We start from the raw sequence: 27,253 nt of genomic DNA, 5'->3' as shown, positions 1-27,253 counted from the left end.
CATTAAAAATCAAATAATCCATCAAATAAAAATACATACAATTTAAAAGTTATAATAATTGTTTATACAATAACAACTTTATATGTCCATAACACAAACACAAATAAGTGTTTACATTTACAAGCATAAAAGATTATAAATGTTTAATTTCTAAATTCTGTATAACGCAACCATCACTTTTACCAACTTGAATTTAAGTATCGATTACTAAACTCATGGTTTTTTATAAATAAAAAATAATCAAAATTTGATAAGCAAATAAACAATAATACTAAATAAATATAAATATAAAAAATATTTAAAAATATTAAACTGGTTAGCAGTATTAACCCATTCCATTTAATTAAATGAATTAGATGGGTTAACCCTACTTAATTAAATGAATTCAAAATCTCGACCCAAACTCCTATCCGGTTTAGTTTGGGTTGGATAGGCCGGGTTCTCGTTTGGATTGCCACTCATGGATCACAACCCGGTACGATTCGTTTTGAAGTGGGTCTCTTGAAACCTCCATATCTGTTGAGGTGAACTTCGACACGCATACGATATCTTTCTGAGTAATCTGCGGGAATCGTAGGTTGTATAGCGACACGATCCTGCGATCCCTTGTGTAATCTGTGCACAACACGGTGATCGTCGCTTCTGAAAATCCCAAAAATTTCAACGCAGATAAAGGGAAGCCATGGATGAGCTTGAATTTCAACGGGTTCTTCATCTCTTTCCCGTTGTCCGTACTCGCGATTACAATGTAAATCTTTCACTTTTCTTTGTATCTGATTTATAAATCGCTCGCAAATAACATCTATGCCATATTAATTCATTAATTCATGAAATTGATAACCCTAAGGTTTTCTACAAATAATTTTGTTTGAAACCTGTTGGTGATTGATAAGCAACAAAATTCAATCTACTTTTGCAATTGAAAAGCCCTTAATTTGACATATAGAGGTTTAATGTGGCTCTTTCTCGTGAGTTCGTAACAAATTACAATAAGGGCAAGCTGGCAAGGGTTTAATTGAATTGATTACTGTTGTCTATCTCGAACGATTCTTATGGATGATTTCGTTATGTTTCAATTGGAGATATAAGTTACAGTATAATTTTGTTCAAGAACATAGAGTATATCAAAGCGAAAGCTTAATTTCAAATCTAGTAGTGAAAAAGAAAACATTTTTTTGTAGTGTCTGGAATCTTAAACATTCTGAAGTTGAATTTTGTGAAAAACATTTTATTGGTGGTAATCAAATTAGTTCTAATTGATGTTATAATTTTATATTTTTAGGCTGAGTCTGAAATGCAAAGACAATTAACAAGTCAGGCATCCAGAAGGGTATTCTTCTTTTTCATACCTTTTTTTGAATTTGGATTAAACATTTAAACTTCATTTATTTTCTCAATTTCTCTTTTCCAACAATTTATATAATCAAAACAGCTAAGAGAGCGGATGAATTCACAAATTGAAGGGGGATCAAGTGAAGCTGTAGTTGGAGGTATTGATGGACAAGGTAATTAATTAATTAATTTCCATGTAATCTTGATATTAAATCATAAATCTTGATATACAGATAAATATTTTTTTGGTTTCATGTAAATTATAAAAATAAATAATCCTTATGGAGGAAGCTATCCAGTTCAATGAACTCTTTAGTCTTTTCCCACCAGTTGCCGACAGTCTGAATGCGAGTAAATGACCATTTTACCCTTCTGTTTGGACAACACCTAAATATGTAGTCTCTATTATATAATCTTTATGTAAATTTGTTGCTTTTCAATAGATGCATTTTGGCAGAAACTAAAGATTGCTGCTGCAAAGAAGGTACAACTTTTTTTTTCATAATGTTTTTATGCAATATGGTGATTTTAGTAGGAAAATATGTTGATAGTATTTTTTATTTTAAACATAGTTTCATTTATATGTTTATTATAACATCTTACTTTAATTTCTTTCTATTACAACATTGTATTTTCATTTTTTATGGCATTATAGTTTGAAGAATAAACTTAATTATAGAATTCTACTTTTACTTTTAATCTTTTTTCTTGTCAAGATTCAAAGGCATTTCACTTTAAAAAATTTAGCAAATTACAACATTTTACTTTTTTTTTTTCTTATTATGAAAATATAATTTGAATAATCATACCCATTTATGGGAGTGAAAAATGCTTTGTTTTTAGATGGCATTGTTGTAATTAAATAGATCTTTCAAAGTGAATGTTGTAATAGAAAGAAATGAAAGTAGGATGCTATAATAAACAAATCAATGGATATGTGTTATTTCTTACACTCCTAAGAAAAATTTGAAAGTGCAATTGCTATAATTAGGTAGATTTTTCATAGTTCAATGCCTTAATAAGAAACAAATTAATCATAAGTAAAATGTTGTAATTGAGAGAATTAAAACTAAGATGCTATAACTATAACACATAAATAAATGAAAACACATTGTTATTTCTTGCATTTAGTTCTATCATTATTTTTATTATATATAATACACGAATAAATGAAAGCACAACCGTCAAATTTTTCGTCCCACCAAAAAAGGTGAAACTGAGACTCGCTCTCGACCGTTCGTCTGTGCAAAAGACGTTAATGCCCTCATCATCTGAAATAGCCCCCATCCTGTCCCACATTTAAGCGGCTTTTATTACATGGGACAAGATGGGTGGGGTATTTTCGATGATGAGAATGAGAAGGGCATTAACGTCATTTATACAGACAAGAAATCACAAGGGAGTCTCGGTCCCACCTTTTTGGGTGGACAAAAAATTGCAATTTTTTTCCCATTAACATCGGTCTAGTCCGAGTCATAGTCCAATGCACGCTAAAAAGTAAACACAGTCTGTCTTGTCATGTCATGTCATGTCCTCTGTTCATGTTACAGGTTGGGAATGCTGATGCAGAGGGGTTCGTGAAGGCGTTCCAACATGTATACAGGAAGCTTGTGAGTACTCACCTTAATCTCTCTCTCTCTCTCTCTCTCTCTCTCTCTCTCTCTCTTTTGCTTTAAATTATATAATAACGAAACTCATGTTTGGTAATCTATTGATTTTTCAGGTTTTTGAGGAGCTATCTTTAACAGCAGCTCAACGTTTTGTTAATTCGTCTTAAGATTTTAGATCATTCATAATTTCATATGCTTGTTTTTATGGAACTGTTTATTTTCGCTTATTTGATAGAAGTTGCTTTATTTACTCGTGATGTTGTAATTTATGGAAGCTGAGCGGATTGGTCCAGCGATAATTATTTTTAACTTTTTTTTTTACTTGAGAATAGTGCTTAGATAACAAAAATTTAAGTAAAAATGTTATCATTATATATGAGTATAAAAACAATTTACGTATTGTATAATAAGCAAATATACTTTTTGATATAGTAACGTTTTTATAAGTAATTAAATGCTTATATACAATACAACAAAGAGAACTCCAAAAATGGTCGTTTGTGGTTTCGTATCTTTTTTTTATTAAGGTCTAAAAGAAATTTCAAGTTGCAATAATAATTCTTATTTAAATGTTTTACTGTGGATATTGTTCTAGAAAGTTTGAAAGGACTACTTTATTTTTTAATTTGTTTTTTTTATTATAACGTTTTAATAATATAAAAAAAAAATTCTTAACAAAAAAACACATAACAAATTGATATATTTTGGCAGCCGAATAATAGCAAAGTCACTATTATAGCAACTTGTCTTACTATTTTAATTATTTAAAAACTATATATATATATATATATATATATATATATATATATATATATATATATATATATATATATATATATATATAACAATTTAACTGTTAAAATAAATCTCAAAAAAAAAAAAAAACCCATAACAAATTGATATATTTTGGCAGCCCAATAATCGCAAAGTTACTATTATAGCAACATGTCATACTATATTAATTATTAAAAAAAAATTATAACATTTTAATTTTTTTTTAAAAATATCTCAACAAAAAAACACATAACAAATTGATATATTTTGGCAGCCAAACAAAAGCAAAAGTTACTATAACAGCGACATGTCATACTATTTCTAAACATAAGGAACTTAATGACTAGATAAATGATTTTATGTTCATTTTGTTGGATTAGGTGTCTAAGCTAATAACTATAATTGATAATGATCTGATAATAGCATTGATCTTTTTGGGTTGCTTTCACTCATGCAACTTACAGACCGGCCTTATTGTTTTAGTAGTTAAGGTAGGGCTTAGGGTCCCCAATTGTAAGGGGCTCCGATTTCTTTCGATCCAAGCTTATTAGTTTCCAAAAAATCACGGGTATTGCATTCTTCAAGCGACGACTAGCGATTAAACTTCCACAAAATCACGCGCTGTTCTTCACGATCTTAATTCTCAGTTAAGGTTTCTCCATTGCTAAAAAAATCACTGATTTTGATGATTTGATGCAGTGATGCTATTCTGTTGTCATTGAAACGATATGCTTGTATTTTCACTTTTCACTTTTGATTCTTATATTATCTCTAATTATCTAGTTGGGGCTAATAGCCAATTGAATGAATTGATTAGGGTTAATGACACAATCACGAATGCCATTTGTTAAAGGATTGATTCATATGTAACGGATAATATCTTCTGGTTCATGGATTGTTTTATGTTTGAAATTTGAAAATACTGATTGTTATGCTATTTGATTTCGAGTATCTCATATCAATTAAACTGTATTGTAAAATTAGATATTCATCTTTAGGTCAACATAGTAAAGTTTGGAACCATATAATTAAAACCCATACTTGTATTAGTTTTTTTTACATCGCTTCACCCCTAAAACAGATAGAACGAAACAAAAGGGTGCATGATAATTTTCCATGACGTCCCCATAATTTGAAGAGAAACCCTTTTAAACCCTTCAACTTCTAGTAAGCTTCACAAACTAACTCCCATCAGTTTCATTAACCTTTTTTGAAAGATTTTTTTTCATAATAAATTAACCTTTTTTTGCAATCTAATGAACGATTTTTTTTCATAATAAACTAATATCTGAAAGTATTGGTCTATTGGACAATGTTTTGTTCCTGATTAATGGCACAATAATGTGGAATTGCATGTGAGATTTCAATTAGATTTTATATAATTGAATTTATTAGAAATATAGCATCCAAAATAGAAAAAGTTTTTAATTTATATTTTTGGTGTCACATAACCGTTAACTTGATTACCTAAAAAGTTTAAGTTGTTTGGCCTCATAATTTGGTTTTGTTTTTAATGAGATTCTTGTTTGTCATCCTGTTATATAATGTCTTATGATTAAAACACAATGTTTTTGGCAGATTCCATTATTCACTGATTCCAGATTGACAGATTCCCTTGTTTTTGAGCTTTCCACTATCTCAGGGCGGTACAATCCTAATCCATATCTTCTATACTTATAGTTATTATTAATTAAATAATTAATAATCATGTCAAAGAAAAAATACGAATCTGGGGCCTCAAAAAGGAAACGAAAAATGCAAGAAAAAGCTTTTATAGATAAACAAAAAATGTCATTTTTAAAATATTTAACTACAAACAAAAATGTTAATAATGAACAAGAACAAACTAATTTTGATAATGAACCAGAACAACCTAATGTTGATACTAATATTGAACAAACTAATATTAAAATTGATAACGAACAAACTAATAGTGAAAATGATAACGAACAAACTAGTATTGAAATTGATAACGAACAAACTAATAGTGAAAATGATAAGGAACAAACTAATATTGAAATTGATAATGAACAAATTAATAATGAAAATAATAACACGCCTTTAAACATATATGATCCAAGTAGATGGAATAATATTAGTACTAATCTAAGAGATTTAATTGTAGAAAAAGGTCCTATTAGAATTTATGATTTTAGATTTCCAAAAGATCAACATTTAAGAAGCTTTAGTACATCTCTTTATATGCAAAAAATACCAAATGGAGAAAAATATGAACGAACATGGTTGGTTTATTCCATAGATGTAGATAAAGTTTTTTGTTTTTGTTGTAAATTATTTAATGTGAATACATCTACATGTTCATTAGCACATAAATGTAATAATGATTGGAATAATACTTCTAGTATACTAAAAAGACATGAAGCAAGTAACAGACAATTCTTAATATGAGGTCATGGATTGACTTAGAAACTAGATTAGGAAATAATAAAACAATTGACAGGAAAATCCAAGAACAAATAAATAAAGAAAAAGAACATTGGAAAAATGTGTTAAAAAGAATCATTGCTGTTGTAAAAACGTTAGGAACAAATAATTTGGCATTTCTTGGAACAAATGAAATAATTCATGAAGAAAATAATGGTAATTTTTAACTATAATTGAAATGATTGCGGAATTTGATCTTATTATGCAAGAACATATTAGGAGAATTAATGACAAAGAAATTCATAATCATTATCTTGGACATAATATGTAAAACGAACTTATTAGTTTATTAGGAGAAAAAGTTAAAACTAAAATTATTAAAAAAATAAAAGAGGCTAAATACTTTTCAATAATACTTGATTGTACTCTTGATACAAGTCATAAGGAACAAATGTCAATTATCTTACGATGTTTAGATCTATCAAGAACTCCAATAGAAGTTAAGGAGTACTTTCTAGGATTTTTAATTATAGATAATACAACCAGTAAAGGTTTATATGATGCTATAGTTGATGAAATTAAAAATATAGGACTAGATATAAATGATGTTAGGGGTCAAGGTTACGACAACGGTTTAAATATGAAAGGAAAACATCAAGGTGTACAAAAACGATTGTTAGATATTAACCCTAGAGCATTATACACTCCTTGTGGTTGTCATAGTTTAAATTTAGTAATTTGTGATATGGCTAATTTGTGTGATAAAGCTAGTGAATTTTTTGGAGTTATACAACGTATATATTCGATATTTGCTTCATCAACTCAAAGGTGGAAAATATTACAAGATAATATATCAAACCTAATACTTAAATCATTATCACAAACTCGTTGGGAAAGTAGGGTAGAAAGTGTAAAAACAATTAGATTTCAAGCACCACAATTAAGAAATGCACTTTTACAATTATCCAAAAATTATGGAGATCCAAAAATTAAAAGTGAGGCAAAATGTTTAGCTACATATGAACTTGAAAAGTATGAATTTTTATTAGGAATGATTATTTGGTATGATGTTTTATTTGTTATTAACACTGTTAGTAAAAGTTTGCAGTCAAGTGATATGTGTATCGATGATGCTATAGATCAACTAAATGGACTTTTGTGTTTCTTTTAAGAATATAGAGAAAACGAATTTGAAAATGCTTTAGATTATGCAAAAGAATTGGCTTTAGAAATTAACATAAAACCTGAATTTCGTGAAAAACATATCATTCAAAGAAATAGATGACATGATGAAAATGTTGCTAATGAAACTATTAAAACTCCTCTTCAATTATTTAAAATTGATTATTTTTTATATATAGTAGATAAAACCATTACTTCACTTAAAAGTATATTTGAGCAATTTAACGAGTTGAAAAATATTTTTGGTTTTCTATTTAGATATTGATGGTTTAGATTTATTTCATGAACTAAAACTTTTAAGACATATTGTACATTTAGAACATGATACAATTATTAATATACTTAATTACATTAAAAAGTTTAGTTCTTTTCCAAATGCATATATTGCCTATAGGATTATGTTAACTATTCCTGTAACCGTTGCCTCTACAGAAAGAAGTTTTTCTAAATTAAAACTATTAAAAAATTATTTAAGATCTACAATGTCACAAGAAAGATTAAATGTATTAGCTATTTTATCAATTGAAAAACAGTTAGTAAAAGAAATTGATTATGAAAATTTCATTAAAGAATTTGCATCTAAAAATGCTAGAAAAATTAACTTTATGTCATAAAATATATTCACAAAAAACATAAACATAAAAAAAAAAAATTTAACTCTGCCATTTGTGAACTTTTATGTTTATTATTGCTGGTCCCAAGCCCGGACAAAGGAGGAGGGTTTATAACATTAAGTATAGTAAATGTCAAAGGGCCCCAAATTTTTGGTTCGCTTAGAGCCACCAAACTGGTTGAGTCGGCCCTGACAACTTGATATGATAACAAGTGGAGAGAGAGTAGGATTTATTATATGAATAATAAATTGGTACTCAAAATGATTTTATTAATATTGTAACAACCAAAAATTTTCACCCAATTTAAAATTTTCAAAAACAACCCGATTCCATTAAAGTTATTACAAAAAGGTTTTCAATACAATTTATTTAAAGTATTCCCAGAATCACATCACGACAAAACATGAGGAGCGGTACGATCACACGTTCGCCTTGCCAAGGTCTCTTGAAGAACCTGAAAAACATTAAACCACAACTATAAGCCCGAAAGCTTAGTGAGATATCCCCAAAATACCAACCACATATACCATACACACATAACATGCCACAACATATTCGAACACAGAACAACCATGCACTCCGGGTCTACTGTGTGACTGGTCCGCCGCACCGGTCAACAGTCCACCTGGTCCACCCTCCGAGTCTAGCCATATACATCGAGTCTGCAGTGTGATTGGTCCGCCCGCACCGGGCCTTCAATCCACCTGGTCCACTCTCTGAGTCTACAGTATGACTGGTCCGCCCGCACCAAGCCTTCAGTCGGCCTGGTCCACTCTCCGAGCCTCGGCATGTCTGGTCCGCCCTCTTAGGGCCTACAGCCTATCCGGACCGCTCGCTGGGCCTTTGGGACAACCGGTCCGCCCTGGGTATCTTGGCCTACAACACAAAGCAGGACCCGCCTCAACCCAACCCCAGTCCATCAACCATGTGCACATAAACATACAATCATATAAGAATCCACAGACAACAAACCGATCAAACAGATCACATAACATATCATCATCCTAACCAGGATACCGACCTAACCGGTCACTAGCATAGCAACACCCTAGATCTCAGGATACCGATCTCAACCAGGTCTCTAACATATACCATCCTAGCTACCAGGATGCAACATATCAAAGCAATAACATACAACAATACCCGGATCTCAATCCGATAAAGGGCCAGCCTTGGTGCCTTAGACCCTGTTGATATAGTGAGGATAACTCACCTCGCAACTGCCGACTGAATAGATAACCCGAGCTGCTCCGACCACTGATAAGATCTCCACCACTCGCCAACCACCGGAACACTGAACTCAAAACAATAACCAACAATTACCAAAATACCCCTGAAATCAACCGGCCAGCCCTTGGTTAAAGTCAAAGTCAACCCCTGACCGACTCTACTCGCCGAGTCAACCCGATGACTCGCCGAGTCTCCATGCACAACACTTCCCCAATCCGCGACTCAACTCGCTGAGTCACCCAGAGACTCGCCGAGTCCACAACTCTGAGTCCTTTCACACTCGACTCATCGAGTCATCCCTCGACTCACCGATTCATAGCTCAACCAGAAGAAAGGTTAGGACCTCACGACCAGACTCGCCGAGTCCAAGAACAGACTCACCGAGTCCAAGGCTATCTGCAACCAACTCACCGAGTTGTTCTTCCAACTCGCCGAGTTCCTGCCCATATTCAACCAACTCGCCGATTTCTAGCCTATCTTCAAGCAACTCGCCGAGTACACCCTTGTGACTCGCCGAGTACCCCTAGATCTGAAACCACACAGAGGCTTTCCAAGCCATGCAGAAGCTCTAGACCATAGATCTACTCTTTTACAAGCCATCCATCACATAAAGTGGCAAACTTTACTTGAATCCAAAGAGATCTAGGCATTTTACACTCTTGGGATAGGGTTTGGGACAAGGTAGCTTCACCAATCACTCACCAACAGGGACTTTATGACATATAAGACCATCCCAAGCTTAGATCTGAAGTAGTATCCTCAGATCCAAGCTTCTATCTCAATTTAGATGTCATATCAACCACCACACATGAATCCATGAAGAAAATAGCTTAAGGAAATGGTTCCTTACCCCTAGAATGAGCCCAACCAACTATAGATTCCGGATCTCCCCAAGCTTCCTGATACAAGCCTCCAATCTTCAAGCTTAAAGCACCAAATATCCTTCTCCAAGCTCTAATTCACTCAACAATGGGGTCTCCTCACGAATTTAGGCTTCTGGAACTCAAGGAATGATAAGGAGGCTGGGGAGAAGATATGATGTTCTTTATATAGGGCTTAACCCTCGAAATTAGGGTTTTCTCCACTCAGCACCAACTCGCCGAGTCCACCCATGCTACTCGCCGAGTTGGTCACTTAACACGCGACCGGAGTCGCGACTCTACTCGCCGAGTCCACCCATGGACTCGCCGAGTTTCCCTTATACATTTTCACTTTTAGCCCTTCAACTCTACTCTTGAACTCGGGATGTTACAAATATATTATATGATTAATATATTATTTGGAAATCATATTATCAATTAGTAATTAATCACAAAGTAATATAGTATTAATTTTAGGATTAAAAAAACTGATTAATAATAGAGGGACTAGTTTTGCAAATCACTGATAATTGCAAAGTTGGGCTAATGGACTCTTTTGGGAGGACTGGATGAAATTTATAGGAGGCCCTATAGAATTCGTCCAAGACTTCTAATTAAGGAGGTCTATGGACTGCTAAAGGCCTAAGCAAGGAAATTAAGGTTTACACCTGAAAACCCTAATGACCCTAACTATATAAAACCCCTTACTCTATGTATTTCGTCCTTATGAGTTTCTAAGAGATACTGGTCGAAATTCCTTCCCTCTCCAAGTTATCCTTTGCAAGAGTGTTTGTGACTCCATTAAAGGTGCAACACTTGGGGAACTAAACTTTCAAGAGTCAAAGAATTCTTGTTATTGCTACATAACAAGTGAGGTAAAGTTCCAAACTCTAATTTACATATGAATTTTGAAATTGTGTATGCTAGTCTTAGGGTTTATTCTTTGGATGATTATTTGCATGTATAACTTGAGAAAAACCTAGATCCAAAGCATTAGGGTCGTATGTACACCATGAGAATGTTGTAGTGCTCAAAACTCATCAGTGGTATCCGAGCCTAGGGTGTTTTTAAAGCATTAGGGTCGTATGTACACCATGAGAATGTTGTAGTGCTCAAAACGCATCAGTGGTATTAGAGCCTAGGGTGTTTTTCTGTTATATTTGATGTCATTGTTGTTTGTTCAAAGCTGAAAAAATCATTTTTTTGGACTTTGCCTGATGACCACGAGGTGATCAAAGTCACCACGAGGTGGTGTTGAGTCTGATGGATTATTTCCAGATTTTTGGCCTAAATTTGATTTGGATAATTACCATAAGTTGTTTTACTAATCAAAATTCGAATTTTCTGATATGGTAATCGATATCTTAATCTATTTGAAAGATAATTGTCATACATGAAGATAATTACACGATTATATGATAAATTAGTTATTTGTAGAATTTGATTTGAATTATCTTACCATATAAAATAGATTATGTCAAATTTTTGATAAAGATAAAATTATATGATTAATTTAATTATCTTAAATTTGATCTAAAAGGTTTTGAAAAGTTTCAAAATTTGCCCTCAAGTTTTGGAATTTAAAATTTGATTAAAAATTTTAATTTGGAATATTTAAATTCTACACCTTAGTATTTTAATAGTTTAAAATACACCCTCATTGTATTAATAAATTAATTAAGTGTTTTAGTTAAAGGACAATTCATAAGTTTATAGATAGGTTTAAGTATAATTAAATTAAAAGTCTAATTTATTAAAAGATTAAACCTTAGTATTTTAAATGTATAAAATACACCCTTATACTATATAAAATTAAAAGTCTAATATATTATATATGTATAAGTAAAAGGCCAGTCTTACCGTTAGTAGGCCTCATTCACGAAGCTGGTCTATAAGGGGTGTTGAAGGAAGCGACCTGTAAAATAACCGTCATTGGGTATCCACTCTTACCAACCGCACCCTTGACTAGTGGAGGGTCATTAGCCGAACGGGTTTGATAGGACACTTAAATCCTTATTAAAAGTATAATGATATATAAAGTAACTAAATGTTTTATTAATTCTCAATTGTAGTTACTTTAGAAAAAATGTGAATTTGATGCTAACCCATGAAATTGCACATTGCACCTTATTGGTCGTTAATGGAGCGTGTGTGGTTAACCAACACACTAATATGGGACTAATGAAGGATGATAATGGGTAGCTCGTAGGTTATCATAGATCAATGGAGCGTGTGTGGTTGACCGACACATTGGTTAGGTGACAAATGACTTCGAGAGTACCAAGCTAATTTGCAGGGTTATTCACAACTTGTTTGTGATCCTCGGTATCCCAGTCACAAACTTGAAGGGCATAATTGAGATTAAACATGCCATTGAAAAGTTCATTGAATCTCAAAAGATTTAGGAGTTTCATCTATAACCTAATTCGTTAAAATTTTGTTTTCGTGGTGGAATTGGTAAATCGTCATTTACCTACCTTCAAATAATTTGCAATTGGATTACGGTATCCCTCTTCTGAATTTTAATTATTGTGTTGGGTCCTAGCCTTTATACTCATTTGGGTGTTATATTAAGGATTAAATCAACTAACTTGAATTTCTCCCTATGTAGATGTCTAGTTCTGACAACTATGGTCTTCCTTATCCTTTTGGGAAAAGCTTTCCTCATGAAGATGATATTCCACATGACGATCGAGGTGAAATATCAATCCCTTTGTCGTGCATTGGTGGAACTAAAAAATCATACTTCACTTCCTCCACCTCCTTCAATGTTTCTTCCCAACCACGTTTTCGTTGACTTGAAAAGTTCAAGGTTACTCAAGCCCTATTGGCATATAAGCACAAAGATGGAAATTCTGTGTGTTCACACATCCTCGAGATGAAGTCACACATTGAAAGGCTGGGAATGTTGGGTGTCGTCTTCCCAAGGAAGCTGGTTGTTGACTTGGTTCTTCAATCACTTCCTGAGTCATATAGTGAGTTCATTAAAGATTACTATATGACAGACCACGACATGACCCTCATTGATCTAGAATATTTGCTAATTTCTACTGAATCATAATTGATTTGGCGCACTGGTAAAGCAAAGCTGATTGGAAGATCTGCCTCCCAAACTTCCATAGACATAGACAATGACAACGATAGTCCAGAAATGATTTCTTCTCCTAAGGGAGAGGAATTGGCCATGGTCAAAAGGTTTGATCATAATAGAAAGGAAAATTCTGAGATAGGTCCATGTGTTACTCCTGACGAGTCCATTTCCTTCTATTTCCATTTGAAGGGACATTAGAAGCGAAGCTTCCGTGACTACCTGAGAGATCTAAGAGATGGTAAAATCAAATTGTATGGTTCTACTTCAGGTAAGTTCACTATCCAACTCTATTAAGTTCCTGTTTATAGATTCTTAATACATGATGTGATAATATTGCATTTTGATGTTTTGCAGAGTCCAAGAGAAAGAAGGAAGCTTAGAAGAAGAAGAAGTTAGATGAGTCTGATTGTGAAGAGATGGATTTCGATCGTATAGTTCGATGATCAGATTCTTGAAGCTGCTACTTAGAGTTATGATAGATTGCTTAGGAATATTTAGGAACATAGTTTTCATATGTATTTGCATTGTAAGGACAAGTTTTTCTGCATTTTTTTTAAATAAATAAAAATTTGATTTTATCTTATATATGGTTCCTTGCAATGACATTTGTGAAAATTGTTGTTTATATGTTTCTATTACTAGCAATGTTGAAAATGATTTGATTCTTAATTATATCAATTGTGATAGTGTTGCAATTTTCTAAGTAATTAAAGATTCTCATCGCCCAAGTTTCAATTGGGCAGAATCTTGGAGTCATTGTCACACCCCCAAACCAAGATGGCGGAAACGTCCGAGGGTGGGATGACTTCATGTATAGTATCATAATAACAAGTATAATAGTGACCAAAGCGAACACAACCATCATAAATATAATCGAAAAGGTTACATGGTTTCATGAGTTACATGTTTCAAAATTGATTACAATATAATGATAAAAATGATTTGTATGACGCCTTAGCGCCCCATCCTCAAAATATTGGTAGTTACCTGTTTTAATGATTACCTAAGAATACAAGTAATTTTGAAAGAGTGTTAACAATGAAGTTGGTGAGTTCATAAGATTTTGTATGTAGAGTTGAAATCCTTTCTTTGTAAAAGTAGTGTTTGTTCTAGAAAAATCCAATATTTTCCTTATAAAATGAGTTGCAGTCTTAAGACCCAAAGACCAAAACGTATAAGTATTTTTCCATACTTATGATAGTATATGCAGTTTTAAATTTACATAAAACCGTTTTGAATGAATGAATCCTCGTAAACTATATGTATCGTTATTTCCCTATGTGAGTTATTATAATTGTGCTAATGACACAGATGGTCTGTTACGATGTTCTTCAGACATCGGAATGTTATGACATTTGTCACCCTAGACCTGTCAGTCTAGTTGTTGCATGCAGTTTAGGTGTAGGATTACCTGTTACTGGTGTGTATCTGAATACTTTAGCTCACAAGTTGATTTTGTTGGATTAGTGTCTAAGTCCATAATTATATTTGGTATGTACTTGACTCGACTCGACATGGTCCATTTGGGTTGCATGGCATCATGCATTTGGATAGACTAAAATGAGAGAAGTAACACTTAAGGTTTGGTAATATATTATAAGTTCTAGTATATTAATAAGATTATTTAATTAGTATTGATCAAGAATTAATTTGGAATTAATTAAGTGATTAAAAGGAGACTAACTAAATATATGGGTTGATTGTGTAAATCATCCATACTTTTATAGTGGGCTAATGCTCCATGGATTATCAAGTTGGGCTAAAACCCATAGGATGCTCCATGGATGCTCCATGATGTTCTTGTACCCATGGATCATGGAAATGAAAGGTCATGACAATTAGGCTTTACATGGTGTAACCCTAATTGTGACACACTATATAAGCATCTTATTCTTGTCAAAATCATAGACCATGAGAGACTATGAAGGAATGGTGAGGGCTAGCCAATTTCTTGAAGTGTATCATTTCTCTCTAAGTTATTCCAAGTGCATTTGATGTTGTGTGAACCATTTGAGGTGTCACACTTGGGGCACTAGGCTCTCGAGCTTCATGGAGTTAAGCTACGTCAACAAGGTATGTATTTCTATCTAGTTTATTATTCAAGTATCAAAAGATTGTATGCTAGTTAGGGTAATACTTTGGAATATTCATATTTTCATGTATAATAAAGAAAACATAGATCCAAGGTATTTAGGGTTGCAAGTACACTTAGGAGTGTTAGAATGATCAAAACCCTATAGATTTAACGAGTTTATGTGTAGTGTGAATGAAAACCTCTTTTTAGTGGAAATGAAACCTTTCGTAGTGAGTTCGTAGTGTTAATGAACCATAAACTATACCTATTATAGTTTATCATAAATGTTTGTAGTGATGAAAACCCTTATGTGTATGATTTTTACCTTCTCATGAAAGTAAAATAACATGAAATATAATCAACATGTAATTTTATATTATTACACACTTTTCTCAATATGTTACAAAGTGTTAATGAACTTGTTAACAATTTTTCTAGTTTTAACTTTTCTGTTCAGGTTTTTAGAAAAATTATAGAAAAATCATCGAAAGTCGAAATATAAATCCATAAACTCTGAGAGTTTAGAAAATGAGTCTACTCTGTTCATAATTTTTTTATGACCTTTAGTCGTCTCTAACTAGTGTGAAAATGTTCATCTTCACGGACTGGTCCGAAATTGGTTCTGAAATGATAGGCAATTTTGTAAAAATCACCATAAATTGTAGAAAAATTGTATGTATGCGTGCGTGTAGTCCTTATAATTTTATAGACCTGAACTACTTGCATATTTTATAGTTTTCAAAAATATTAAGTTTAAGACAGTTAAAACAGTCCGTGAACAGAACTTAACTTTTCTGTGAAAAGCTGATGTTTAGATTTAGTTTATGCTTTGGTGTTATAACTTGTATCCCTCCTAAAACTTAAAGACAACTCGAAAATGTAGGGGTATGAAGTCACCTTAGGTGATTTCTTGTTGTGTGGAAGGTTGAGGATGAGGATGATCCTATGAACAAATATATAAATATTTTTGTAAATGATTTACGATTTGTATAAGAGTGTGTAGATTGTGTAGAAGTTGAAGGAAGATACTTTCCAAAAAGGAGGAAAAACTCAAGAACACTTCTTGGAAAATCATTACTTGAGAGAGAGAGAGCGAGAGACAGAGAGAGAGAGAGAGAGAGAGAGAGAGACAGAGACAGAGAGAGACAAGTTCTTGTTTTGGAGAGCAAGTGAAATCTTGGGTGAGAAGAAAGAGATCTCTTGGAAGTGTTTATAAGGATTTGATTAAAGTAATATGATGGGTTGTTGGGGGACAATGAGTTGACAAGTGAGGGCTAGCTAAAGGGTGAACAGTGACATAAATTAGACATAAATGTGGGTTGTGTCATAACTTTATGACATAAAGGTGGCTTGTGTCATAACTTTACGCAAAAAGTCATAAAGTACCTTTATGTGTTTTGATATTATCTTAAACAAAAGTATGATTTATATTTAATAAATCTTCAAGATGGGGATAAAATATGAGTTTAGAGGGTCTAAGATGTCAAACATATGAGTTGGGCGGAAATTCCACGTCAAAAACCCAAAAAACGGGCGAGAAATGCAAAACTGACGAAAATCCGGGACAAAATGCGAAACTGAGGCTGCTGATGCGAAAGTAGGGTTTGTTGCCAGAGGAGTAGTGGGATGAGAAAGTCCTCGGATTGAGTGTGAAAGTGTATTGATACATACGAAAGTTCCCGACTCGGTCCGAAAGTGGGTTTCGTATGCGAATCTTTCCGAGTGAGGTGCGAAACTAGTCGAGTAGATGTGATACTCACTGGGTAGAAGCGAAACTCGCCGAGTAGATACGAAACTTCTTGATTTGGGATGCGAAAGTCGGATGGTGATGTGAAAGTCCCCTGATGTGTGTAAAACCAACTAGTTTTAATCCTACCAACTTAGACACAAAATAAACACACGAAAGGCAGTGTACCTATCAATTAGTAATATAGTTCAAGCAAGTAGGGTATCGAACACAGGGAACGGTTAACAATTAAAATAAATGCTAATATTATCTAAATAAAACAAGTAATAGAAAATGGGTTTTCTCTAGTTTTGCAAGACTAGAAACTTAAATACTTTACTAACATGCAAACTAAGCAACTAATAGCTAAGAAAACAAAGATCAACTAAATTCAATGATTAAAAAGGCCTTCTGTTTAGGTTCGAATCATTTGTTCCCATGGATGATTTTATGGTAAATATATCAGATTAATTCTTCATTGGTTACCGACTAAAGTGATTAGATTCACATTCGTTATAACTAATCCTTAGAAAACAGATTAATTCAAGCAATGGCCAGTTGTCTAAATTAATGAATTTCCTAGCTTGTTGATTTGGGTTTAGAAAGACTTGTAATTAGCTAATCAAATTGGTGATTCAATTAACCTCTTGTTGATGGTGTATCACACAAGCTCACACATTAACTTACCTATCTTCAAGTTAATTCTAGTTTCACATTCGTTATTCCTAGACATACAACTATGTGGTCACGTAAATCATATGAAATTAGCAACTAAGAGATGTTCATACAACTTAATTACTGATTTATTAATAGAAGAATAGTTATTGTTAACACATAAGGTTATTTAAAAAGCTTAATAAAACATAATCACCAATTAAAATTAATCTTAATCAAATAATCAATCCATGTTCACAAATTCATCTACCTAAACAGAAGTTATGAGTTTTTAGCTCATGATTACAACAGAAAAAAGCACAAAAACAAAATCAATTGGTAAAAACATAGTTCAAACAAGAGATTAGGTAAGAGTAAACTTGATTTTGACTTGATTCTCCTTAAAATTGAATGTAGGGTTGATTCCCTTGCTTCCCACGCTCCAGCAGCACCTTTAGTCGACAATTGGCCTCCAAGGGTTCATCTCTATATTAGGGTATCGATCTGAAAGTCCCTTTATATAGATTTTCACAAAACAGAGGCTACTCGGCGAGTCCAGTGACCTACTTGGCGAGTCCGTCACTTAAAACCCGTGTACGGCAAGTCAGCGCATCCAGAATCGCGAAACTTCTGACCAACTCGGCGAGTTGATGGCCTACTCGCCGAGTACGTTTGGAATCAGCATTTTCTCAAAACATGAAAGTCGTCCAAAATTGTGTTTAGTTTTCAGAAAATTTTGAATCTTGTCAATCGGAGTTACGGTTCATGAGATATGGCGAAAACACTGACGAGGGGTCAAGCTGTCCAGCAACGTCCTTCTTTCTTCAAAATCCAAGATCCAAGCGTCCAATCGCCAATTCCGCTTCATTTTCCTTTCGATCATGTCTTTGTTGCTGAAAATGAAATATTTAAGCTAATTAATCACCTTTTGTTCATTGAATGAGACAAAAACAACATAAAGTATTAAGATAATGCATGAATTTTATAACTAAATATGCCCATATCATCCCCGGTCCAAGAGGCTAAGATGCGGATCTTCTCGGTTAGAAGCGAAAGTACGATTAGAAGCGAAAGTGAGGTTTCACATCCGAGAGGGTTTCGATACGAGAGAAGGGTTCGTTTCATGAGAGGGTTCACATTTTTTAGAGGGTTTCGCATCCAAAGTGCTGTTTTTCATAATAACTTCCTGTTTCGAGTGGTTTTCAACCAATTGAAGGTTTGGGATGGCACGGATGTTTACAACAAGTTGAAAGAGAATTTGATAGAGATTTGGGATATATATATATATATATATATATATATATATATATATATATATAGAGAGAGAGAGAGATTGTGTTTGCGACCTATGTTATGGTTCTGCCCCGTAGTGTTAGGATTGTAAACTCCAATACCCCTTGTTATGAGTGTTATACATCCCCAAAGGGTACGCAATTGAGTTTTATCGAGTTGTTATGTCACCCTATTTAGAGCTTAGATTTTCTGAACATTTGAAATTTCCGAGTGATACTTTTTATTAAGATAGAGAGTTGTACATTAGTAATCATAGAGTAAGCCCTAATACACAAGAACTAGTATAGTATCATAACAATATAATAATAAAAATGATTACATGGTTTTGACTCTATTAGAGGTGCATCACTTGGGGCACTAAGCTTTCAAGAGTCAAGGAATTGTTGTTATTTCTACATAACAAGTGATGTAAAGTTCCAAACTCTAATTTACATATGAATTTTGAAATTTTGTATGATAGTCTTAGGGTTTATGCCCTGGATGATTATTTGCGTCTATAAAACCCATAACATTTATGCATGGCCATTTAGCTGGTTACACCTCTTTTAACCAGTAACCCCAAGTGACATCACGATGACCGGGATTGAATCCAATGATGTCAATGCCTTTAATTAAACAATAAGGTATGGATGGGAAATGTCGAAGGCAGGTTTTGAACATTGAACCTCTTCCACACCTAAACCAAGACAGTTTCAACTAGGCTAAGGACATTTTCATGAATATTTTGTTGAACACTTTTATATATTGACAAAAATGCTGGAGTCTTTAAAAAGTATTATTATTATTATTATTATTATTATTATTATTATTATTATTATGAATATCGAAATACGGTTTGAAATGTATAAATCCATTTTTACGTATCTTTAAACATATGTAAATATAAATATATTTTATCCGTTTTCTTAATGGGTAGGAAATAGGTAAACTTTTTTAGACGACCGATTACTACCCAAATCATGCCATAACCGCTAGGCGTCTTGGGTAGCTTTGTGATGAAGTCCATGGAAACTTGTTCCCGTTTCCATTCGAGAAATCCAGGTTGTTGCAGTAGACCCGATGGTTTCTGGTATTCGACTTTGAGCACTTTCTCATGTTGGTGGCGATCTCTGCCTTTAATTTCGGCAACTAGTACATTTTTTAGGTCAAGATACATCTTATTGTTTCCTGGGTGAATTGAGTATCTTGTGTTGTGAGCTTCGTCCAATATTAGACTCCTGATGTCACAAATTTTGGTACACATATTCTTTTTTTTTGAACTTGCAAATATAATATATAATCTAATCCAAAACGAACATCTAAATCTACCTATGTCCACGATGGGACTTGAACTCTCGACCTTAAGGAGGGAGGGTACCACCTGATACCGTTGGCTAGAAGCGCTTTGGTTGGTACCCATATTTGGTCCATGAAAAACAAGGCTCCATTTTCTCTTGACTCAAATTGATTCTACATGCCTCGTAGGCATTATGTTGCCTTGTTTTCCTCCTTGAGTGCCTTTTACTTGAGCTTCATGAATTTGGGCAGGAAAGGGTTGACTAGATTGTTAGAGTGAGTGCTCTCACTCAGCGAGGTTTGAATCGTTTCTTTCTTCTTAGGGCATCAACTACTACGTTAGCTTTGCCCGGGTAGTATCGAATCTCACACTCATAGTCATTCAGCAGCTCAAGCCATATTCGTTGTCTCATGTTGAGCTCATTTTGGTTGAAGATGTGCTAAAGACTCTTGTGGTCCGTGTATATGATTTACTTTGTGCCATACAATTAGTGTATCCATATCTTAAAAGCAAAAATTACAGCTCCCAATTCCAGGTCATGAGCGGTGTAATTATTCTCATGATTCTTAAGTTGGCATGAGGCATAAGCGATCGCTTTTTCTCTTTTCATGAGTACACATCCCATGCCCTGATGTAATGCGTTGCAATAGACAAGAAAATCTTCAGTTCCTTCTAGGGGTGAAAAAATTGGCTTACTACACATCATGTGTTTCAACTTCTGAAATGCGGATTCTCATTGTTCTTTCCGTTCGAGCTTTATATCCTTTTATCTAAGCATAGTGAGAGGTTTTTTTTATTATTGAGAAATTTTCTATAAATCTCCTATAATAGCCTGCCAATCCTAGAAATTGACACACCTCTGTTGGCGTCATGGGTGCTTCCTAATTCTTTATGGTGTTAATCTTTGAAGGATCTATGTGAATGCCCTCTTCGCTAACCACATATCCTAGGAAATGTACTTCTTTGATCCAAAATTCACACTTCTAGAATTTTTCCTACAATTTCTCCTTCCTTAACAACTCTGAAATGATTCGAAGGCGTTGATCGTGTTCTTCCTCTGTTCGTGACTATATCAATATATCATTGATGAATACTATCATGAATTTGGCAAGGTAGGGTTCATAAGGTCCATGAAGACTGTTGGGTCATTAGTTAAGCCAAAAGGCATAATTAGGAACTTGTAGTGGCCATAGCTAGTTCTGAATGTCGTCTTCGGAATGTCTTCTTCTTGTACTCAAAGTTTGTTGGGTCAATATTATGGTTTATACTTAGCTTTTCTAGGAAATTGTATTTTTATGTAATATCTTATGTGTTTACGGTCAGGAAGTGAGTTTACGACCGTAAACAGAGTTTACGGCCGTAAACTCAGTTTGCGGCCCAGTCCAGTATATATAGGGGTGATGGGTGTGAGGAAAGATTGATGCACATAAGAGAGTGTACGGCTAAGAGAGAAGAAGAGAGGAACTTTAATGTCTGTTATTGTGTGTGAATCTTGTGTAAGGAACTTAATTCATATCAATTCATACATAGATTCATATTATTTGTAGCACCTGCTTCCTGGTACGTAAATCCTATTTTAGTATTTCTCTTCTTTTAGCCTTGGACTCGGCGAGTCACAGGTCCAACTCGCCGAGTAGATGCGGGACCCAGGACGCGTTTAAGTTGTCGACTCGACGAGTCTATATCCTGGACTCGGTGAGTCACAGCTGTTGGATGAAACCCTAAGTTTCAAGGGTTTGCACCCTATTTAAACAACATATCCGCCCCAAGCCAGCCCCCATTCACCCCAGAGCTTCCAACCCTCGTTCTAAGTTGTTCATTTAGAGTTTGAAGCAATTGTTGTGTGATCTTGAAGGTTTTGAGGCAAAAGGGGGAGTAGATCAAGAGGAAGGGAAGGAATCCAAGCATCTTTGTGCTCTCTCAGCAGTTCCTTTGAGGTATAACCCGTTTTCCCCCTGTTTCTATGCTTATTACTTCATTTAAGTCATTCTTGAGCCAATCCCCAAGCTTGTATGTGCAAATTATTTCGTAATAAGTTGATTGGCCCTTAGATCTAGGCATGGTTGAGCTCCAGGAGCTCAGATCTGTTGCCTTTATGGACCCTCATTGCATAAAGACCCTAGATCTACCCTTTTGGGTGCATTTTGAACCCTAAAACCCTTATGGGTGAATATCTACACGTAAAGTTGGAAACTTTACGTGAGATTCGTGTTCTAGGAGTCCAGATCTGTGAATGGCATGGACTGGAATCGAGCAAATCTGTGTATTTAGTGGGTGCATGGCGACGACTCGGCGAGTCGTTCATGTGACTCAGCGAGTCTGTTCGCGAGTCTCCGAGTTTGTCCCCTTTTTGTAAGGTCGAGTGAACAGTGAGTCACGGGGTGTGACTCAGTGAGTCGGAAGCTGAACTCATCTATGGAGGAACTTGGCGAGTCAATGCCCTGACTCGGCGAGTTCAAGGCAATCTCCTTAGATCAAGAACAGACTCGGCGAGCTGTTCATACAACTCGACGAGCCTTAGCATAAGTGTTCTTCGGATGAAGATGAACTCGACGAGTTGTTCATACAACTCGGCGAGTAGGATGAAGGACTTGAATATCAGTTTAGAAGGAGAACTTGTCGAGTCGTCGCCTAACTCGACGAGTAGAAACGGGATTCAGGACAATCGTTTGGGTAGGGACTCGACGAGTTGGAAAGCCAACTCGGCGAGTCGGGTCAACTGAAAGTTGACTCTGACTTTGACTTAGGGCATGATCTGGGGTAAAATGGTCATTTTACCCAAAGGTCAGTTAGCAGTGTTTGATTGAGTATGTTGTGGGAATTTCAGCCGGAGGATTTCCGGAGCAGCAGCAGCAGCATTAGACAATCACTTCCCGATCAGATCAGCATCTACTTCGAGGTGAGTTACCTTCCAGTAGCGGTGGGTCTACGGCCACAATGTCGGCCCACCAATAGGAGTTGTATGTAGATGATTGTCTCTGTGATATTCATCTAGGGATTACTACTACCTGTGATGTGTTTATGTGCTAGTATGATATGATGCTATGTGCTAGTGACAGTAGGGGGAGATAGCCCCCGAGATATCCGGTCGGTAGGACCGAAGGGGTAGTCATACCCAGCCATGTTAGATAGATTCTGATATTGTGATACATGCTATGTAGTAGTAGTAGAGGGGAGAAATAGTTCCCCAGTATCCGGTCGAGAGGACCGAAGGGGAGGCCGGCACCCAGATATGCTAGGCAGTATCCGGTCGAGAGGACCGAAGGGGAGGCCAACACCCAGATATGCTAGGCAATATCCGGTCGAGAGGGCCGAAGGGGTAGGTCGGGCACCCAGATATGCCTGACAATATATGTATGTTATGTGATTATATGGTATGTGGTACAGTGGGGAACTCACTAAGCTTCGTGCTTACAGTTTTCAGTATTGGTTTCAGGTACCTCTTCAGCTAAGGGAAAGGAGCCGGCGCGGTAGCAGCATATCACACACACTCTTGTTTTTCCGCACTATGGATTTTCTGGGATGTACTCTGAACTATTATTATGATTTTACCGGTTTTCAGACACGGAGTATTATTATGAATGTTTTGAAATGATGTTTTTTCGTATTAATCTAATTTAAAAATGAAATTTTTAACCGGTATTTTTAGGGTGTTACAAGTTGGTATCAGAGCCCTGGTTTGAGGGATTCGGACACACCTTCGGGGGTGTCTGAACTCAAACCGAGGGATTAAAGGATTTTCTAAAAGAAAATGTTTTCTAAAAATTGAGAAAAGAGTTTCAAGAAAGAACGGAGTGTGTGATGTGCGCGACCGGCCGAGCTCAAGTAAGTATTCCCCAAAGTACCCACACAAGTTTTTGTTATGTTTATCAGCTTTTGTAGAAAAACATGCTAGGATAGGACTAAGGATCTTGGAGTGATGCCTTATGTGCCTGCTTTATGTGTTTCATTTGTATGAGAATTGCATGCTAGTATCGAGTAGACAGCAGTAGGGTAGCCTGTTTAGGTTATGCCTGATAGTGCGAGTTTAGCGCTGTGTGCTAGTTCAGTTTCTCTCTGTGATAGCGGAGTTGCTTGAGGTCGTTTCTCTTGTCTGAATGCTGCTTGCTTCGTGCTTTGTGGGACTCTGAATAATGGGAATTAGCCACTAGGCGAATACGTCGCGTCACATGTGATCAGGGTTGAATAATCTTAGAGTACCGGATTTGATCCTACTGCGCAGCTCTTGTTTGAGTCCAACCGTTGTAGGGATGAGTCGGGTACTCGAAGGATTATCTGAGCCTCATCACATGTGATGGTATTCGCGGAGTGGCTAACTGGCATTACAAGGAGGCCTGCAGCAGCTGAGGACTGGATAGAGTAGAGTCGGAGATTTCCCTAGGGCAAGCCTAGGATGAGTATAGCAGTGATCAGCCATAGTGAAAGGGATCTGGTGGAGTCGAGGCAGTCCTTGAAGAAGATATGGATAGATGTGGAAGGTAGTATGGGCTCGTACTACCGAAAGCAGAGGATCCGTACCCGAACCAAGGAAGGCCAAGATAAGACCAGGGAACTTGTAAGTAGTTGTGATCCCTCAGGAAGTATCAGTATCACTAATGATTGTTGTGATGTATTGCAGAATGGTGGTACTTCGATCGAGGCCAGTAGATGGCGGTTCAGGAGAGGGGTCAGGTTCGGGATCAGGTTCCGAGCAGGTAGATGAGGGACTACGCGAGTTCATCGCATCAGAGATCACCAGGGGTATCCTTGAGTCGACTCCCATTATCTTCGGGTCGATCAAGGAAGGGATCATCGAGTTGATGGAGGATCGCCTCAGGGCATTCAGGAGCGACATGGCATCGGGTCAGTCGGGTCCTTGCACACTGTCCTTTAAGGACTTCAGGGGTAGTGGTGCGCCAGATTTCCACGGGGTGAAAGACCCCATTGTTGCCAGACGATGGATTGTAGACATCGAGTCTGCACAGTTGACTAGCTTCTGCCCCGAGGGGTCAAAGGTGAGGTATGCAGCAGGGTGCTTGCAAGATTGAGCTCGTGATTGATGGGAGTCAGTGGGTGACTCGTTGGGAGCCTCAGCTATCGAGGCTATGACCTGGTCGGACTTTGTGACCAGGTTCAGTGCAGAGTTTGCGCCGGCTGTCGAGCTTCAGCAACTGGCCAGGGAGTTTCTAGACATGAGACAGACGACGGAGACTGTGGCAGAGATCACCGCCAAGTTCCAGGAGAGGGCTTTGTTGGTGCCCCAGTATGCTGGTGACGAGGATATGAGGAGGACCCGTTATCATGATATGCTACGAGCTGACATCCGTGAGCATGTTAGCTTTTCGGCTTGCCCTACCCTGGACTCCATGATTGCCAGGGCGAGGGAGAGGGAGATAGATTTGGAACACATCTGGAAACGGAAGGCAGAAGAGGGTCAGTCAGGAGGGGCTTCGGGGGAAGAAGCCCAAGGGATCAGATGCGGGGCCGAAAGGCCAACAGGGATGGGGACGCTGCAGGAAATGCGGCAAGACGCACGAGGGGGCGTGCAGGTTGGGATCATCAGGCTGCTACAAGTGCGGCAAGTCTGGGCACATCAGCAGGGATTGCACTGTTCTGACAACAGTTATTCAGACATCAGAGTTGCTGTGTTTCCACTGCAACCAGAGGGGCCACAAGAAGGCCAATTGCCCGCAGTTGACAGTTTCAGCGCCGGTGAAGGTGCCAGCTCCAACGACCCTGCGGATCACGGATGGCCGGCAGGGCAAGGCAGAGGCTCCAGTGGTGAGGAGCCGAGCATTTCAACTGACTACCGAGGAGGCACGCGCCGCACCTGATGTGGTGACGGGTATGATTCTTTCCCTCTATCTTATTCTTATGATGTTATGTTATTGATATGTGCTCTGTATGTATATGTATGCATTAGGATCGTTCCATGTGAACGGCCTTCCAGTTCAAGTGTTGTTCGACTCGGGTGCGTCCCGATCATTTGTTTCTCTTGCGCTTAGCAAGTAGTTTCATGAGTCATCGGGCGAGTTAGACTGCCCTTTGGAGGTGGAGATTGCTGATGATCGATCGGTTCGAGCATCGATGGTATTTCGAGATTGCGTGCTGCGTTTGTTTGAGGAGCGCTACTTGGTAGACTTGGTTCCCATTCCGTTGCGCGGGAACAAGGCGATTATAGGCATGGATTGGTTAAGCCCTAATGGGGCGGTGATAGATTGCACGCAGCAGCTAGTGCGGGTCAGGACCCCAAGCGGGGGAGAGTTAGTGATTCATGGCGAGAGGCCGCAGTGTGGACCCACTGTATGTTCAGCAGCGAGGGCTAGGCGCTATCTTCAGCAGGGATGCGCATGATATGTCGCGTATGTGATGGATACCCAGGAGGCGGGTAAGGCGATAGTGAGCGAGGTTCCGGTGGTTCGAGATTTTGCAGATGTTTTCCCAGAGGAGCTACCTGGGATACCTCCGGAGCGACAGGTGGAGTTTAGGATTGACCTTGTTCCTGGTGCGGCTCCGATAGCTAAGGCACCGTATCGGTTGGCTCCTCCCGAGATGCAGGAGTTGTCTACGCAGCTGCAGGAGCTGCTAGACAAGGGATTTATTCGTCCGAGCAGTTCACCCTGGGGAGCCCCGATTCTGTTTGTGAAAAAGAAGGACGGGTCGCATCGGATGTGTATAGATTACCGGGAGCTGAATAAGGTAACGGTGAAGAACCGTTACCCGCTTCCGAGGATTGATGACCTCTTTGATCAGCTTCAGGGAGCATCTTGGTTCTCCAAGATTGATTTGCGTTTGGGCTATCATCAGATGAGGGTCAAGGAGGAGGATACGCAGAAGACCGCGTTTCGGACGCGCTATGGCCACTATGAGTTTGTGGTGATGCCGTTTGGGCTCACCAATGCTCCTGCCGCGTTCATGGACCTCATGAACCGCATATGCAGACCGATGCTGGATCGGTCTGTGATAGTCTTTATCGATGACATCTTGGTCTATTCCAAGACTCAGGAGGAGCATGAGGAGCATCTGAGAGAGGTGTTGGAGACCCTGAGGAGGGAGAGCTTGTATGCCAAGTTCTCCAAGTGTGATTTTTGGTTGCGCGAGGTGCAATTTCTCGGACACCTTGTCAACCAGAACGGGATTCTGGTCGATCCGGCCAAGGTCGAGGCCGTGATG

The 27,253-nt window shown here is 36.9% G+C and overlaps 1 protein-coding gene across 1 annotated transcript; it reads left to right on the top strand.

The window, feature by feature from the left end:
* The first annotated feature begins 503 nt into the window (after positions 1 to 503).
* On the top strand, positions 504 to 3,263 carry LOC145086322 (octanoyltransferase). The gene is made up of 6 exons (XM_079024076.1): positions 504 to 748; positions 1,283 to 1,330; positions 1,433 to 1,505; positions 1,776 to 1,816; positions 2,883 to 2,942; positions 3,056 to 3,263. The coding sequence occupies exons 1-6, from the start codon at positions 683 to 685 to the stop codon at positions 3,107 to 3,109; spliced, it is 342 nt and encodes a 113-aa protein (XP_078880202.1). The 5' UTR covers positions 504 to 682; the 3' UTR covers positions 3,110 to 3,263.
* Positions 3,264 to 27,253: the final 23,990 nt, after the last annotated feature.

Source organism: Lactuca serriola, chromosome 2, assembly GCF_051521515.1.
Source record: "Lactuca serriola cultivar US96UC23 chromosome 2, Lser_US96UC23_V15, whole genome shotgun sequence".
In the NCBI taxonomy this organism is placed as follows: Eukaryota; Viridiplantae; Streptophyta; class Magnoliopsida; order Asterales; family Asteraceae; genus Lactuca; species Lactuca serriola.
This window is presented reverse-complemented; position numbering and strand designations above follow the sequence as displayed.

What these genes read in the sequence shown, in the direction of transcription:
- LOC145086322 (XM_079024076.1), top strand. Translation starts at nt 683, where the DNA reads ATGGATGAGCTTGAATTTCAACGGGTTCTTCATCTCTTTCCCGTTGTC. An exon ending in AGATTGCTGCTGCAAAGAAG is followed by an intron (nt 1,817 to 2,882) that starts GTACAACTTTTT and finishes TTCATGTTACAG; the next exon opens with GTTGGGAATGCTGATGCAGA. An exon ending in AACATGTATACAGGAAGCTT is followed by an intron (nt 2,943 to 3,055) that starts GTGAGTACTCAC and finishes TTGATTTTTCAG; the next exon opens with GTTTTTGAGGAGCTATCTTT.